Source organism: Dryobates pubescens, chromosome 30 (genome assembly GCF_014839835.1).
Source record: "Dryobates pubescens isolate bDryPub1 chromosome 30, bDryPub1.pri, whole genome shotgun sequence".
Lineage (NCBI taxonomy): Eukaryota > Metazoa > Chordata > Aves > Piciformes > Picidae > Dryobates > Dryobates pubescens.
In genome coordinates, this window is record NC_071641.1 from 4,952,512 (window position 1) to 4,969,607 (window position 17,096).

The following is a 17,096-nucleotide window of genomic DNA, read 5'->3' on the forward strand; positions in this document are numbered from 1 at the left end:
AGCCTTTTCCCTATTGATTCCTCTTTGGTTTTTGGTTCTAGTCCAGATTTCCAAATCCTCTTCCTTTCTTTGCCTTCCCTTCAGTTTATGTAAACTGATGCAGCATGTCCTGACCTTCTAGGCTTATAAACCTATCATAAGACTATTGCTTTGAAAGGGTTAAATTTGGGGAGGTTTATATATATAATGCTGAATACAATGAACCCTTACTGAGGTTTTATAATAGGTACTGCTTTCAGAATTACACCAGATTCCACTGGGAGTGTTTGTTTTGATGAACAGAAAAAGTCACAATGACTTGCAGGTTTTTAGTACAGGTGATTGTCTGTCTTTATTCAGATGCAGCCTGGTTTCTTTTCCTACAACATCAAAATATTCACTTCATATTTAACTCTTAAATAGCTTTTTCTCTATCCATTTTCTTTAACTCAGCCCAAGTGACCCAGGTGTAAAACTTCATATAGTTGACAGCAATATGGTCCCTTACTATGGTCACTGTCACACAACTCTAAAAAAGGCTTTGACACTATCTGCTGAGACCTGGCTAAAGCAATTTCTCCAAGCTGTGGTGTTTCAGAGTAAGAGGGTGGATGCTCTAGCTTGGTCACAGTTACTGCACTGGGTCTGCAAGCAATGGTAATGGTGATGGGTTTGCACTAAGCTGTTGTGCATCATTAGTTGTTTCATCCTGAACCTGGGTGGGGAATAAGTCCCTGCACCAGTACAGGTGAGGGGTTGACTTGCTGGAAAGCATCTCTGTGGAAAAAGACCTATGAGTGCTGGTGACAAAAGTTTGCCATGCAATGTGCCATCATGGACAGGAAGGCAAATGATGTCCTGGGGTTGCACTAAAGAAGAGTCAGGTCAAAGAAAGTTGTTCTCTATTTTCTCTGCCTTAGAGAGGCCACATCTTGAGTACTGTGATCATCTCTGGGCTCCCTCAGTTCAGGAGAGGCAGGTAACTACTATTGAGAGTCCAGTGGAGGCTATGAAGATGCTGAGGGAACTGGAGTATTAGTGAAGAGGAAAGGCCTGGGGCTTGTTTAGCCTGGAGAAGTGTAGCCTGAGAGGGCATCTTCTTAGTGCTCATCCACATCTAAAGGGCAAGAGTAAAGAGGATGGGACCAGACTCTTTTCAGTGGTGCCCAGTGACAGGACAAGTGGCAATGGACACAACCTGGAACTCAGGAGGTTCCACCTGAACAGGAAGGAAAAATTCTTTCCTTTGAGGGTGCAGGAGCCCTGTAGCAAGCTACCCAAAGAGGTTGTGGAGTCTCCTTCTCTGGAGACATTCCAGACATTGTGATCCTGGGCAGTCTGCTCTGGATGACTCTGCATTAGCAGTGTGGTTGGACTAGATGATCAATCTGAAGAGGTCAATTCCAACCCCCACTGTGCTGGGATTCTGGGAGAATGACTGATTCGAGGTTAACCTGGCTGTTGGCTGAGCCTGTTAGTGTAAAACATCTATTCCTCTTAAATTACAGTAGCAGAAGGAAGTTGGACTGTATTTGTGTTGTTTATTGCTTGTTTTTTTTTCCCCTCCACAAATATATGTTTTCCTTTTATTTTCATGTTGTGTTTTTTTTTTTCCTTCCCCCTCCTCCCTCCCTGCTTCTACATTCTCATAACTCTACAAAAAGTTTGGTACAGCATCATAGGGGGAATGGATAGAAAACATCCTATGGTATCTTATGTTACCTTGGTAAAGGTACCTTGGTAAGTGACCTTGGTAAAGTGACCATATTTTAAATGCCTTCAGTAGGTAAAAGGACTACTTTGAATCTAACAGAACCTTGAAAAAGAAAACAAACAATGAATGGTAATATCAGGTGAGGTTATGTGAAGCCCAGGGGAGGTTTGGGTTGGATTTTAGAAGAAACTTCACTGAAAAGGTTCTCAAGCGCTGGAACAGGCTCCCTAGGGAGTTGGTTGAATCCCTGTCCCTAAAAGTGTTTCAAAGAGGCAGAGATGTGGTGCTGAGTGACATGGTTTAGCTCCAGCCTTGGTAGAGGCAGAGAATGGTTGGACTTGATCTTAAAGCCAAACTGATTCTTTGATTCTTTTAAGGGTCTTTATGCTCCCCAAGGCAGAGCCTATGCTGGCAGCCTCCTGTGCCGAGCTTGGCAAGAACCTGGCTGCTGCAGACATCCCTCAAAATCATATGAAAATTAACTTGTAGTTCTACTTCTTTCTTTTAAAGAATACTGAGTGTGTGCCAGGTTTGAGTTTACTCCTAGGTATACTGAAGAAACTGGGAACAAGGGGAATAACACACGTGAGAGTGATGAAAAGATGATGTGAAAGTTGTTACAGAAGTTATTTTTATAGACTTGAGCTCATCCCAAGATTATTTCTAGTGAATTACCCAATTTTTTTCTATTGCTAAGAAGGATTTAAAAATATTTATTTTAATGACTACCAAGTTCCTGGATTATTTTTTTTTTCTTTTATCTGTTGTGAGGTAGTACTAGAAAATATCCAGCACAATATTAACTTGTCATACTGGAAGACTGGGGAGCTTTGTTGTGTGGTGGCAGAGTGGTTGTAATTTTAGGCATGGCTGCAGAGCCACCATCTGGATGTGTTGTGCCATGAGTGAGCTGCAGAAAGCAATGTTTGTGTCTGATGCCAAAGAAAATATTTTTAAATCAAGCAAGATGGGCTAATGGCTGAGCTTGCAGCCTCTCCTAATTAATATGTTCGTTAGGGACTGGAGAAATGGAGAGCAAATTAATAGCAACATTTATTTTTTCCATGTAAATCTCAATTAGAGGCACTAGAGCTTATCTAGACCAGCTCATTTATCTACAACTATTAATTTCCCCTGAATTTCTCTATAGTCTTCAAGGCAGCAGCACATTCTCAGCACACTTTCCCCCCTTCACCTGCTATACACGGGAAATTATTTTCTGGTCCCTCAAAACCTGTAGTTGTGTTTGGAATGCTTTGGTGAAGTGCTTTATAGCTTGTGGACTCATAGATGTGGAACATGTGCTCTCCGAAGAAATATATCTATGTGCTACAGCAAGTTGAGGGAAGGGATTCTGCCCCTCTGCTATGCTCTGCTGAGACCCTATGCTGTGTCCAACTCTAGAGGAGAGACATGGACCTGTTGGAGTGGAGCCAGAGGAGGCCACAGCAGTGATGGGAGGGCTGGAAGCCCTCTGCACTGAGGCCAGGCTGAGAGAGTTGGGGTTGTTCAGCATGGGACGAGGTCCAGGGAGACCTTCTAGAAGCCTTTCAGTACTTCACAGGAGCCAGTAAGAAAGCTGGGGACAGACTTTTAATGAGGGTCTGTTGTGATAGGACAAGGGGTGATGGGTTAAAACTAAGAGAGGGAGAGTCAAATGAGAGGGAAGGGAGGTATTTTATAAGCTGATAGTGGTGAAACACTGACCTGGGTTTTCCACAGAGGTGGTAGATGCCATCTCTGGAACCATGTCAGGTTGGACAGGGCTCTGAGCAACCTGCTCCTGCTCTAGTTGCAGATGTCCCTGCTGACTGCAGGAAGGTTGGACTAGCTGACCTTTAAAGGATGCTTCCAACCCAACCCACTCCATGCATTTTATGTATGTTTATAGGAAATCAAGGTGGAATAAGGAAATTCTGGGAAGTGCTTGTTTGCAGGTACTTTAAAGTTTATGGCTGTCACTGGTCTGCTTGGTGCTAAAAGGTTTTCCTATTTGCTTAGATGTCCAAGCATCTATGATGCCAAAATTGTGTGTTGAAGTTGCATGGTGTAGAAGGGTTCATCTTGTAGAGGAAAATCACTTGGGCCCTTAGGATGGGATCTGGCCACACTGTAATTTCAGACTGCCCTCCTGCAGCCCACACTGTCGCTACTCATGATCTGTTTATTAAAATGCATGCAAAAGCAGCAGGAACCACCACATATACCTGATTTTTGTCTTTTTCCCTCAAGATTCCAGCCCCTAGTACTTAGGAGTTTTCATCTGATTGTTGGAAATGGCTTCTGGACTCCTTACCTCAGCGTCCTCAGCAGCTGTGTTTTACTATTGTAGCTTTTCTGGCCTGATTTTTGTTGTTTTTGAAGGATGACTGAGCATCATCTTCCTGTTTTTGGATTTGAAACGTTTTCAGTGAATCCTTAATGCACACAACTGGTGTTTTCCTTTTCTTTCTGCACTGGAACTGAAAGTTAAGTGATAAAGCAATGGGAGAGTATAAAGGAAGTTTAAAAACTTGTTTCATCCAAAATAAACCTTTCTTTTTTCCCCCTCTTTAGCTTTGTTCTGATGTGAGGAAAAAACATTACAGTAATTGGACCTGAAAATTTATCTTCTGCTTTTGCTTTCTTTTAGGTCCAGGATGGAACATTCCTACTCACTCCTGCTGCTCTGTGTTAATTTTCTCTTTGCACAAGCTTTACCACCCAATGGAACTGAATTGCCCAAACCGACAGCAACAACAAGTAAGGACTTCACTTAATTTGTGAGGATGGGAGTGGGTGGTGAGGTCTATCAGATGACATAGTCCTAGGTGTTTTTTTCAGGAATTTAATCTCTGAAATTGATCTCCAGAGCTCTGTGTTTCCCATGTACGGAAAATGCATAGCTTTGTGAGAGGTGGAGAAGCACAGGATTTCTCCTGCTGCAAGCTGTCCACTCCCCAGGAGCAGTCACTGTGGGTCTTCAGTGTGATGGGACCTCAATACAGATAATATGAAGTAAAGAAATGATCAGTTAGATGGGATGAACATATTTAAACATCATGAGGAGCGATGGTCTTTAGATGTGTTCTCTGTTTTCCAATGATAACAGCCAAGGCAAGAGGTGAGGAGAGTCACAGAATGGTAGGGGTTGGAAGGGACCTCTGCAGATCACCTAGTCTGACACCCCTGCTAAAGCAGGGTCCCCCACTGCAGGTTTCCCAGGGTCACAATGTCCAGGCAGGTTTGGAATCTCTCCAGAGAAGGAGACTACAAACATGCTGTTGTCCTGCATAACACTGAGTCAGATGAAAAATAGAAGAGCCTGTTTCCAAGAGCGGAGCGCAGTCTTCCACATCTTGGTCCACCAAAGCATCTTCTACTCATCCTCATTTCCAGTGTTGTAATTTCTTCCCCTTGCTCCAGACCTCCTTACAACCACATCCTAAGACATGACAGGGCTGGGGAGGGGCTGGTTCAAGTCACATAAGTTTGTTGGGGTTTTGATTTAAGATATTGATTCTACTGTTATGTTCTGTGGTGTGATATGTTTTGCTTGAATGTTGTCCTTACCTTTCATAATCCTAGGTAGCTATCTTCAAAGTCCCTGTGTCTTTGTGTGCTGGTTGTCAGGAGGTGGTTCGCTGTTTAGCAGTAGCAGTGTGTGACTGTGCTGATGTCAGAGGGTCATTTCTAAAGGGATAGCTGATTCTTGGACCTGGTTGTCAGGAAATAAAGCTGATGATGTTCCCTGCGAACAGTATGGTGCAATCCTGATAAGTGTTCAGGTGACTGTTGTTGACACCCAGTCTTTATGGGAGGGTTTGTGGTTTGGTTGATTTGTCTGTGAACTTCACACCCACATGGAAGGATTCCTAGCAAAAATCAAATGTCAGGCATGGCTGATGGCCACTTTCTTTATTTATTATTTTTTTTCTGGTCCTTTGGTGCAGTCATTTAGGTATTAGGCACTTGCCTCTGCCAAAATCAGGGGCTGGAGAGCAGTGGATGGTGCAGATGAGCACTGTCATTGCTTGGGCATTAAAAGACCTTCTCTCTTCTCTTCCACAGGGAAGTAAAGGGCTAAGGAGAGCGAAGAGGTCTACCATTACTAATGGTAATCATAGAATAGTTTAGGTTGGAAAGGACCTCTAAAGGTCATCTGGTCCATCTGCAACTGCAGCAGGTTGCTCAAAGCCTCAAACAACCTGACCTGGAATGTTTCCAGGGATCAGGCATCTACAATCTCTCTGGGCAACCTGGACCAGTGTCTCCCCAGCCTCATGGTAAAATGTTTCTTCTTTGTCGCTAGTCTCAGTCTCCTCTTTTAGTTTCAAACCATCACCCCTTGTCCTGACATGACAGGTCCTACTAAAATTTGTCCCTATCATTCTGATGAGCCACTTTAAGTATGAAAAGGGCACCATAAGCTTTTCTTGGGAGCCTTCTCTTCTCCAGGCTGAACAACCCCAACTCTTAGTGTTGTTTAGCACAGGGCTTTCAATGTAAATAAATTGCTATTAGAAATAAAATTTCAGCTAAGTATGAAATTGGTGCTAAGTGGCTCTGCTGAAATATTGTCAAGCAGCTGTCAGGGCCCTGCTACTTGTCTGGCACCTGGAGCAGCAGAAACCAAGTTAGTAATATCGATCAGAAAGTGTAAGAAGATGGGAATTGGGAAAGGGAAGTAACTTGTTAGTTGTATCACTTCCCAGAATCATAGAATGGTAGGCACTGGAAGGGTTCTCCAGAGATGATCTGATCCAACAACCCCACCAAAGCAGGATCACCTAGGGCGGGCCACACAGAAATGCATCCTGATGGGTCTTTAAAGTCTCCAGAGAAGGAGCCTCCACAACCTCTCAGGGCAGCCTCTTCTAGTGCTCTGTTTCTCTCACAGTAAAGAGGTTTTTCCTCACATTGACATGGAACCTCCTGTGTTCCAGGTTATACCTGTTATTCCTTGTCCTATTACTGGGCAGCACTGAGAAGAGACTGGCACCTTCATCTCAACACCCACCCCTCAGATATTTCTAGGTCCCCTCTCAGCCTTCTCTTCTCAAGACTAAACAGCCCCAGATCTCTCAGCCTTTCTTCACAGGGGAGATGCTGAAGTCCCTTAATCATCCTCGTAGCTCTCTGTTGGACTTCCTCCAGTAGATCTCTCTTGAACTAGGGAGCCCAAAACTGGATATTGTATTCCAGGGTGTGGTCTCACCAGGGGAGAGTAGAATGTTAACAAAATCAGCAAAAAAGGAGCTCCTCTGTAGGTGCTGTTTGTCCTCAAAGCTTAATTCCAAATTGTGTTGAATTTAAGTATGATAATATGGATGAGAGTAATCTAATCAACCCTGGGCTTAATTAAATCTTCATTTCAGGAATAGGATTTAGACACAATTAGTAGGTCTAACTGTTTTTTCTTCTGAATATCAAAGCTTTGGTTATTTTGCAGTGAGAAGCACAGTTGTCTTGTAGACCAGTATGTGCTCACTGAAAACACATTGGTTTATAGAAAGTTCCAAAACTAATAGGATTTGCTTATACATTTCATAACTATTAAGCTAATGCAACATATTGTAACACAAAAATAAAGATGATTGTTCTTCTTCTTCTTAACTAAAGCATCAAGAAGGCTTCATTTAAAAAAATATGGAAGGAGCTGAGGGCTGCTGAGACAAATCGAGCTTTCCTTTTGGATGCTGATTTGATGAATGGTCCCTAAAGATAAGGTGCTTTGGATTCTGCAAAGAATAATTGCAATTTATTGCATGGTATTATGTTAGCTGATTTAATCTCTTAAACATTGTTGAATTAAAATGTTGTGTCTATTCTTGCTTTAAGCATGGTCCTAGCCTGTGTGGCTCAGTTTGGCAGCACTGCTGCCATTTTGCTTCCGAGAGTACCATGAAATTTCCTTTGCTGCCATGAAATTTCCCTTCCATAAAACCAGAATATTCTGGGGTTTATTGCATTGCCACTTACTCAGTGTATTCAACTCCCTTAAATAATAGGGCAACCAAACTGGTGAAGGGTCTGGAGAGCAAGGCTTATGAGGAGCAGTTGAGGGAACTGGGATCTTTGGATCTGGAGAGGAAGAGAAGGGGACACCTCATTGCTGTCTATAGCTCTTTGAAAGGAGGTTGCAGTGAGGTGCAGGTTGGTCTCTTCTCCCGATTATCAGGTGATAGAATGAGAGGAAATGGCCTGAAATGGGGCTGGGAAAGGTTCAGAGTTGGATATTAAGACAAATTTCTTTCCTGCAAGATTGGTCAGGCATTGGAACAGACTGCCCAGGTCGGTGGTGGAGGTGGTCAAGAAATGTGGCACTTTGGGGCATGATTTAATGGCCACGGTGGTGTTGATTGGATGTTTGGACTTGATGGCCTTAGGGATCTTTTCCAAACAAAACAATCCAATGATTCTGTAAATAAATACAAACCAATATTTATTTAGTTATTTGCATAAGTGTATATTTCAAGTAGATAAAACTTTATGCTATCAAGTATGTGTAACAGACTATTTATACATGATACTGTCTATGACATGAAAAGAATTCCTCATTACTCAAATATTGATTAGAGATCCAGCATTAATCACAGTCAAGATTCTTTTACTTCCCCTTTTACTCGTTCTCTAGTTCAAATGCAAAAGCAGCCTGGGAGTTGCAATAGTAAAGCTTTTAAGTCCTTTCCAAATGTTTAAATTTCTTTAGTGTTTGCTCCATGAATATTTCATGGATTTCATGCCCATCTTTACAATTTCTTTCCACAATTGATCTATTAGCATGCAGAGGTAACGAATTTCTCGGGTGAGCAAGGAGGTTGAAGGGCAGCAAATAGAGCAGCTTTTGATACCCTATTCATTGCTGGTTTAATTTTTCAAGAAGTCAGTGGGTGTCTTCAAAGATAACTGAAGCAATGTATAGAAAAAATTGCTATATGATAGCCAAGACAGGACCCAAAAGGTGAGGACTTTCATGCTAGACTTGTGGTGGTGCTTTCATGGTAGAAAATGAGACGTCGTCAGAAAATGGAGTTTTGGAGAAGGGAGGCTGGCTTATTTAAAAGCCAAAGGGATGGTCTACTGGTACCTACTCAATTTCAGAAATCAGTTTGAAAAGCAGAACTTCATAAAGAGGTGGTTTTGGTTTGGGGTTTGGTCTAGATGACCTTTAATGATGCCTTCCAACCCAGGCTATGATTCTATGCATGGGGTGGCAGGCACGGCTGTGCTTGGTCTGGCAGTGCAGTGTTCAACTCCAGGATGGCAAACCCAGGGTTGAGTCTTTCCTTTGCTGCTGCTTTTCTTTAGTACTGCAGGCTCTGGACACTGGCTTGTCTCTCCTACCTGTCAATTTCCTTTACCCTTTTTTAATGTATTTTTAAATTTAAGTTTTGGGGTTTTTTTCATAAGTACCAAAAGCATTTCCTGGTTGTCAGCTATGTATCTGCTTCCTCTCCACAGACAAAGAATGGTGAAGTACACTGATTCTCTGTAGGGCTGAGGTTTTCCCTTCCAAAAATAGCATGAAAAGGCTTAGTCTGGACTTTTTGATAGCTTTGTTGGCATGGCTGGACTTCTCCTGCCCAGTCATCACGGAACAAGTACAGGTGGACTGCAGGGAGTGGCTGGATGATAACTGAGAAAGGACAACAGTTCTCCCCTTAGTTAACTTGTAGGTTTTCGGTGCATAGAAAGCACACATTTATGTGCAGAAGGCTTAATTATAATCAATCAGTCAATCACTGTTAGATCTGAACAGAAAGTTCAGCAACCAGAAGTTAACCATTTGCAGAAGATTTTTTACAGCACCACTAATAAGAAGGCATTTAAGTAGTCTGCTACTTACCCTACCCAGACATTTCAACAATGCCTACACCCACAATAAGTACAAAATGTCACTTGACTGCAGCTTCACCTCAACATCACACTTTTATTCATGGTCCATTTTACCATGCAGGTCCTACTTGCAAAGAAACCAATTCAGAGATTAAGATAATCAAAGTTTGGAGAGTGTGGAGTGCATACACTGCTGTTAGTTCCTCTTTTTTTAATTGTGGGTGGTTTTTCTCTGACACATCTGGAAAATGGGAACACCATAACCCTGAAGGAAATGGTGATAAATTTCCAGAGTGCCATTTTGAAGGCTGGGCCAGCAGCACAAGGGAGTGAAGCCAGGAAGAACCCATGAGTCAGCCTGCGTGGGTGGCAGGGGAAGCACAAGGGGTTGCCACCATCCTCTGGTGATAATCATAGAATCATGAAGTGGTTTGGGTTGGAAGGGACTTTAAAGGTCATCTAGTTATAACCCCCTGCACTGAGAACCAGGTTGCTCAGATCCCCATCCAACCTGACTTTGAACACTTCAAGGTATAGGCTACCCACATCTATGGGCATCTCTCTTGTCAAGCTTAAGTCACTATTTCATTGTATTCACTTCCCCCCTTACCCCCCAGAAAAAATGAAACCACCCTCAGGATGGTCTTTTGTGGCTGCAAACAGAAAGCCTATGGGTTTGGACTGCAGCTTTTTTGGTGTTGGAGTAGTGGAAAATTTTCCCTGGCAGTGGCTACAGTAGAGCCCTACTTTAAGAGGACATCTGCCTCTTCCACATGCATTTACTCAGATGGTTCAGTTATTATGTTTCAAAGAAGCACTGATTTAAAAGTATATTTCAGGTGTGTCTTTTAGTCTTCCCTTAATATCCCACTTAGTATATAGAAAGTTGTGTTGGCCACAGGTCTTTCAGCCTCTTGAGTCTACAATGGCTGAAGCATGGCAATAAATTTCTTTTTATAATTTTTGGGCTCTGAAATAATTTTGGGGTTTCTAAAATTACCCATGGAGATGCTAAAGAAAATACAGATATTGTGTTAAACTTAAGTCCACACCTTCCACACAGGCTTTGCAGAGGTGAAGTCATTGGTGTCCCACCATAAGGCTTTGAAAACAGATGTGCTTGTGTGCCAGGAAGAAAGGGCTGTTTGTGGGGTTTGACCTAATTTCTTTGAGAAATGGTGGAAGGACAGGTGAGATCTTGGTGCTGGGACTTGCATCAGTGGTTAAAGGAGCGCTCTCTCCATAACTAAAGCAATAGAGGCAGTTGTTTGGAGGAGGTTGTCTCCTGGGTTGCATTGAATCTTTCTGTGTTTATCTGGGAATCTGTTTTCTAAAGATACCCCAGAACCATGGTGTGAGGCTCATCAGTTCTTCTGAAAGGAAGTGATTTTTGTATTGTGTAATGAACTGAGGGAAATTTTAATCCCCTGTGACTCATGTTTTTTCCCTTCCTTGTGTCATGGGTCTTGACACAGAGCCAATGATGAGAACTAAAACCAAACCCCTAAATCCTGGAGGATTCTGAGATACTGAGGCAAAAGTAGACTAAAGTGGCTTCTGTTTGCTTGGGATGGGCAAAATCAGGTTGGTTTGTTTGTTTCTTTGTCAGCCCTTCCAACCCAAATTCTACGATTCTGTGATTAATTGGAACTTGCTAAGCTGTTTCTAGCGGTGGAGGTTCATCCAGACACTCCTTCCAATAGGGATTTTCTGAATCCCTGCCAAATGGTGGTTTCTGATTACAATTTTGTCATGCCTGTCACTTTTGTCTTTAGATGTACTACTTAAATGTCAAATTTCAGGCATTTTATTGCCTTTCCTTTCTTTGTGCTATTATGTCAACTTGAAATACCTTTTTTTCCTTGGTATTCTTCTGCCTCTAAAAGAAATTTTCCCTTGTCTTAATACCCTGCTTGAGCATCCAGGGAGTTTGTAGCTGCTCATGAGATACAAACCAACACTCAAATGATTTTGCAGCAATCAGTTCTGGACATTCAGTTCATCTACATGAGCTCTTGTCTATTATATTGCAAGTGTTATGTGATCCTGTGTATTTACTCTAATCCTGTGTTTTCATGGTGTTTTATGTCAAGGCTTGAGGAGTCAAAAATCTCTTCCAAAAAATCTCACTTCTCTGCAAGGAAGCAAAGAGTTTAGGGGACTGTGAGTGCAAGAGATATTGGGAGAATCGCTGCTGCCCTTCTTACAGACCAGGAGGAGTGAAGAACTTGTTAAAAGTGTGTGAATATGGTTTAAAAGGGAAAAACCAAACCAAGCACCTCAGCAGCAACAAAAATGCTTTAAATATGGAAGAGTGTATGTTGGTGAGACTTCTAAACAAATGATGAAGGGGCCTGAGGAAAGCTGGTGTAATGTTGGAGAAACTGGGAAGTCTGGATCCCCAGGGAACCATTATCATAGATGCCTTCTCTAAGCATGGGTTGCTGCACTCAGATGGCCCTTTGTAACTGAAGAAAGATGTATCTCTTTCTATGTTCTCTTGAACAGGCAGTAAGTTCCAGGAGTGAGGGTCTCATCCTTCCTACTTAGCAAGGTCTTTACCGCTGCTGTTACACTAACTTGGATTTATTTGTCTGGCTGGAAATGATCTAGTTGCAGACGTCCCTGCTGATTGCAGGAGGGTTGGACTAGATGACCTTTAAAGGTCCCTTCCAACCCAAACCATTTTATGAAAACCAAGTAGCAGGGCTGTATTTTGCTTGCTGAAGGCTAAAGCAGAGGGATATGCTCTCTTAAATGAAACCTGTTGGGATTTCAATGATTTTAATGTGTTCTATATTGAATTGTTTGGTAGAATTAAAAGGTTACAGAAGGATAATGAAACTGAAATGTAGAGAGCCACATAAAATCTCAATTAGCACAAAGATGAGACTTGCAATTTACACTAGACATTCTTTTAATCTCCATTTGGAGTAGCTGTTAAAAGTTTCATCATTTCTACTCGTTCTTATATATATATGTATCCTTAGAAATATCTAGAGGGCAAGTGCCAAGAGGGTGGGGACAGACTCTTTTCAGTGGTCCCCATCAAACAAATCCAGGAGGTTCCACAGACACTTGAGGAGAAAAACTTCTGTCCTGTCCTAAACTTGCAGAGAAACTTCTCTTCCTGTGAGGGTGATGGAGCCTTGTAGCAGACTGCCCAGAGAGGCTGTGGAGTCTCCTGTGGAAAGATTCCAAACCCACCTGGATTTTGTGATCCTGGGAAACCCCCTGGGTGTGACCCTGCTTTAGCAGGCAGTTTGTACTGGATGTACAGCCTCCACTGTGCTGGGATTCTGCACTATAATATGAAATATAAAATGCAAACCACAGAAGATGCTGCAGCTTGCACTATCCCCTCCTGCCCTCCCCCTCCATCAAGCTGAAGCTGTGCTTTGCAGCCTGATAGCAGGCAGCAGCAGTGTTTGGGACTCTTAAATGTGTTTTAAACATTGTGTCTCTGAAGTCAATAAAATCTGTACCAGCAGTGGCAGTCTCGTGACTTCTGTCTGCCTGAGAAACGGCAAACCTTTTGAATGGGCTTCAAATTGAGCTTAATCCCTTGTACCTAATTCATCCTGCTCTGTCTACAAGTAAATTCTTAATTGAAGCAGTCATTCCAAAAAATATCCTTGGTGGTCTCAGCAGCAGGTAGTTCAGGTGTGCTTTTGAAGGAGGAACTTTTCAGGTTTAGCTTTGCACATATGAAATCATTTGGGTGCTTTTGGTAAGTACAGGCAAGTTGTTACCTAGAACCACAGGTTTTGGATACACCAAGCACGCTTTCTGTACCAGATTAGCCCATCCCCGTCTCTGAAATTTCTTGTCCTTTGCGTTCATTCCACAGACTCTACAGAGGAGAACAATTTACACAAGGACCTGCTGACTTCAATGCTGATTCTGCTCCTGGTCTTCATCATTTTTATCCTGTTGGCAGGCTATTTTTTCAGGTAGGGCTGTGTGGAGCTCTGTATGCAGAAGTAGACCAGCCTTGTTTCGATATGATCTAACAAGGAAGTGAAATGTGCACTTCTGGGGAGGCAGAAGCCTCCATCACAGCATAGAGGAGGTTGCCACAGTCGTGGTGGCTCTCGCTGGGAAGATGAACAGAAAGAGCTTCTCCCAAATTACATGGTTGGTAAAGATTGATTTGGGGGCAAATGCTTGTTACCTTTCAATAGAGTTACTCAATGGTGTGTATATTTCAGGTTCAGAAGACACAGGAAAGCTGTTGTGAACTCTGGGGACAAAAAGATGCCAAATGGGATCTTAGAAGAACAAGGTACAGAGAGATTTACTTTCCCTTTGTGTTTGTACACACTCATTTCCTCCTTGAGAATTCTTTAGTTATGTTTGTTTTTTGTGTATAAGCTATAGGATTGTTCTTAAAACAGTTTAAAAAAGAGAGGTCCCTCTTCTGTGGCTTCTTATCTGTGTATATATAATGTTAACTTTCAGTTGTTTTCACTTGGTGTTGTGATACAGCAGACGTGCCTTTGTAAATGTTTCTTGTGCTCTCTCTATATGTTTTATTAGGATGCCAGCTGAGATTCCAGGCTTCTGGCACTGTGATCTCTGTATTTAGAGAAAGAATTGTAGTATTTCTTCTTAAAAGGAGGATGGGGGCAGCGGGGTAGAAGGTACTTAGTGGTTCCTGAATGTAAAGAGAAACAAGGAAGGGGATGAGATAGGGCAGGGTTGTAAACCAGAGGCACAAACTGGAAACTTTCCGGGGTTACGAGTCTTTTCCACTAGCTTTTTGGTGTGGTGGGTTTGTCTGTTAGAGGGGAGCCCTCTATGGGCTGTGGCTCTGTGAAGCTCAGTTCAAACCTAGCCATCTGTTTCTTGCTCAGAAATTATTTTTTTCCGTAACAGAGAGGAAAAACTTAATGATTAAAAGCAATTGCAACTTAGTGGCAGTTTCACATTGCTGCCTACAAACTGAAGATGGGTAGTAAGGAGGGTGGCAGCTAGAGAAAGTCATACCCCTAAAGATACCCCTCAGCTTCCTTTTGGGTTGGTTCTTGAGCATGGGAACCCCCATGAGCGTGGTTTGCAGATCCCTGCGGTGGCCTCGTGCTGGGTAGTGCCCTTGGGTGGTGAATGGTTAGTGCAGCCACAAGTGAGTTGTAGTTTGTGAGTCTCGGAGGGCTGCGGAGATGCTGAGGGGCCTGGAGCATCTCTGAGGAGGAAAGGCTGAGAAACATGGTGCTGTTTAGTCTGGAGAAGAGCAGGCAGAGAGGGGATCTCTTTGGAAACAGATATTAAGAACTCTCCCTGCCATGTGGCAGAGCAGCTCTGGATTGATTCATAGAATAGGTTGGGTTGGAAGGCTCCTTGAAGACCATCTAGTTCCAGCCCCCTCTGGCACTTGCAGGGACACTTTCCACTAGACAAGGTTGCTCAAGGCCTTGTCCAGCCTGGTCTTGAACACCTTGAGGGAGGGGACAAGGCCAGGCTGGATTTGCCTTGATCAGCGGAAGAAACTTTCTCCTTTTCTAAATAAAATCTGGTCACATTTTGATCTGGCATACATACAGAAACCATTATTTTTATTAATAGTGGTTCTACTTGAATTTGTGTGCTCTGAGGAGCTACTTGGCCTGTGGTTGGGTTTTTTAATTTCATTTAAATCAGCTTTAGCACCAATTGAAGTCTCCTGCAAAAAGGATGTTTTTGCCATCTTCCAGCATAAAAAATGATTTGTAGCTGGAAATAGCTTGTTGGTCTGGACATGCCTTTAATGTGTTATTTTCCTTGTGCTGACAGAACAGCAACGGGTCATGCTGCTCAGTAGATCTCCCTCAGGCCCCAAAAAATATTTCCCTATTCCAGTGGAAAACCTGGAAGAGGAAATACGGATGCGATCGGCGGACGAAGGGAAGCTCTTCAGGGAGGAGTTCAATGTAAGTCCTGATGGCTGCAGGGTGAAAATGAGGGGGCAAAATAAAATACCTGCAAGTGTAAAAGTGTGGTGTGCATGATGCTGCTCTCTCAGAGCCTCAGCAATTGTGTGGATGTGCTGCCACGGGTGGTGTGTTCCCTGTCAGGTGTGGTAAATCTTTATCTGGACAATACCTAGAATGTTAACTGCTTCATATTCCATTCCTGCCAAATCTGCACTACATAACTGTTTGACGCTTGTTAACATCTAAAGATGGTCTTTAGTGTCTGTCTGAAAGCTGGAGGAGAGGAAAATTGACTGTGAATCACTTTAGCATTGATTTCTTAATGGTAATGGAGGACTGAATGTCTCATCTCTATGGGAAGTACTTAGAGGAGGAGACACAGTGTGGTCTGTAATATTGCCCTAGTGAGGTTTGACTGGCTTGTGGGTAATTAGACCTTTTACTCTTTGTTATTATCCCATCAATTCCCTGTTTGCAGCACCTTAGCACACAGAACCATAGAACGCTTTAGATTGTAAAGGACCTTTAAAGGTCATCTAGTCCAACCTCCCTGCAATCAACAGGGACATCTCCAACTAGATCAAGTTGCTCAGAGCCCCCAAGCAACCTGACCTGGAATATTTCCATGAATGGAGCTTCTACCATCTCTGTGGGCAACCTGGGCCAGTGTTTCACCACCCTCAGCATAGAAAGTTTCTTCCTTTTCTCTAGTGTAAATCTCCCCCATTTAGTTTAAAACCATCATCCCTTGTCCTGTCACAGCAGGTCTTTTAATGATTGTCCCCATATGTTTCTGTGAAGTATTTCAGCATTCAGGGTGTTTCTTTGGAGCATTGCCTTGGCAGAAAGGAGATTTTCTTTTCTGCTCATAAGCCAAGCTTCAGTTATTTGTGGTTGTGTAGATAAGTCTTTAGCCAATGCTGTAGAGCTGGTTTCTGTGGAGGAACCCAGAGTGATGAGTATGTTTTCGCCTGGAAATGGCCTCAAGTTGCACCAGGGAAGGTTTAGCTTGAACAGTAAGAAACATTTCTTCCCCAAATGGCTTCTCACAGTCTGAAACAGGCTGCCAGAGCAGTGGTGGAGTCCCCATCCCTGGAGGGGGTTTCAAAGCCATGTAGATGTGATGCTGAGGATAATGGTTTAGTGGTGACCTGCCAGTGTTGGGTCAGTGGTTGGACTCAGTGATCTTACAGGTCTTTTTTAACCTAAACCATTCCATGATTTGTATCTGCAATTTGTCTGATCTATTTAAAGCACCTAATTTCTTTGCTTTCTCAGAGTGAGAGAGCATTGTGGAGGTATTTATCATAGTCCACAAAATGAATGTGGAAGCTCATTTGATAAGTTGTGCGCTTGTGAATTTTGACTCTAATGATTAATACATTCTGCACTTAGGAGTGAAACAAGCATCTATTTTTCTTTTTAAAACCTGCTTTGCTTGGACCATTTCCTGCACCATGCTGTGAGCCTGTGAGTTTGTCTGTGCACAAGTACTGAGTCTGAAAGTTGGGTTCCAGTCCCCATGAATAAGCATTTGGAGCAGTGATGGCGCAGAAAGTCTGCTTGATGCTTCAGGTGATCCCCCCCGCCAGAGTATGTCCTGTGGCTGCTTTAGGTGATTCATGAGCTGTTTGCTCAATTCTGAGAGGGGAAGAAAGGGTGAAAGACAGTTG

At 42.9% G+C, this 17,096-nt stretch overlaps 1 protein-coding gene across 2 annotated transcripts in view; it reads left to right on the top strand.

Annotated features, from left to right (window-relative positions):
* PTPRE (protein tyrosine phosphatase receptor type E) overlaps positions 1–17,096 on the top strand; it is a 117,981-nt gene that overhangs the window by 71,089 nt on the left and 29,796 nt on the right. For both annotated transcript variants that reach the window (XM_054174667.1, XM_054174666.1), the window contains exons 2-5: positions 4,326–4,435; positions 13,362–13,464; positions 13,723–13,796; positions 15,284–15,420. In XM_054174667.1, coding sequence (XP_054030642.1) covers positions 4,333–4,435; positions 13,362–13,464; positions 13,723–13,796; positions 15,284–15,420 — 417 coding nt within the window. In that variant the 5' untranslated portion in view covers positions 4,326–4,332. The remainder of the gene's footprint in view (positions 1–4,325; positions 4,436–13,361; positions 13,465–13,722; positions 13,797–15,283; positions 15,421–17,096) is intronic.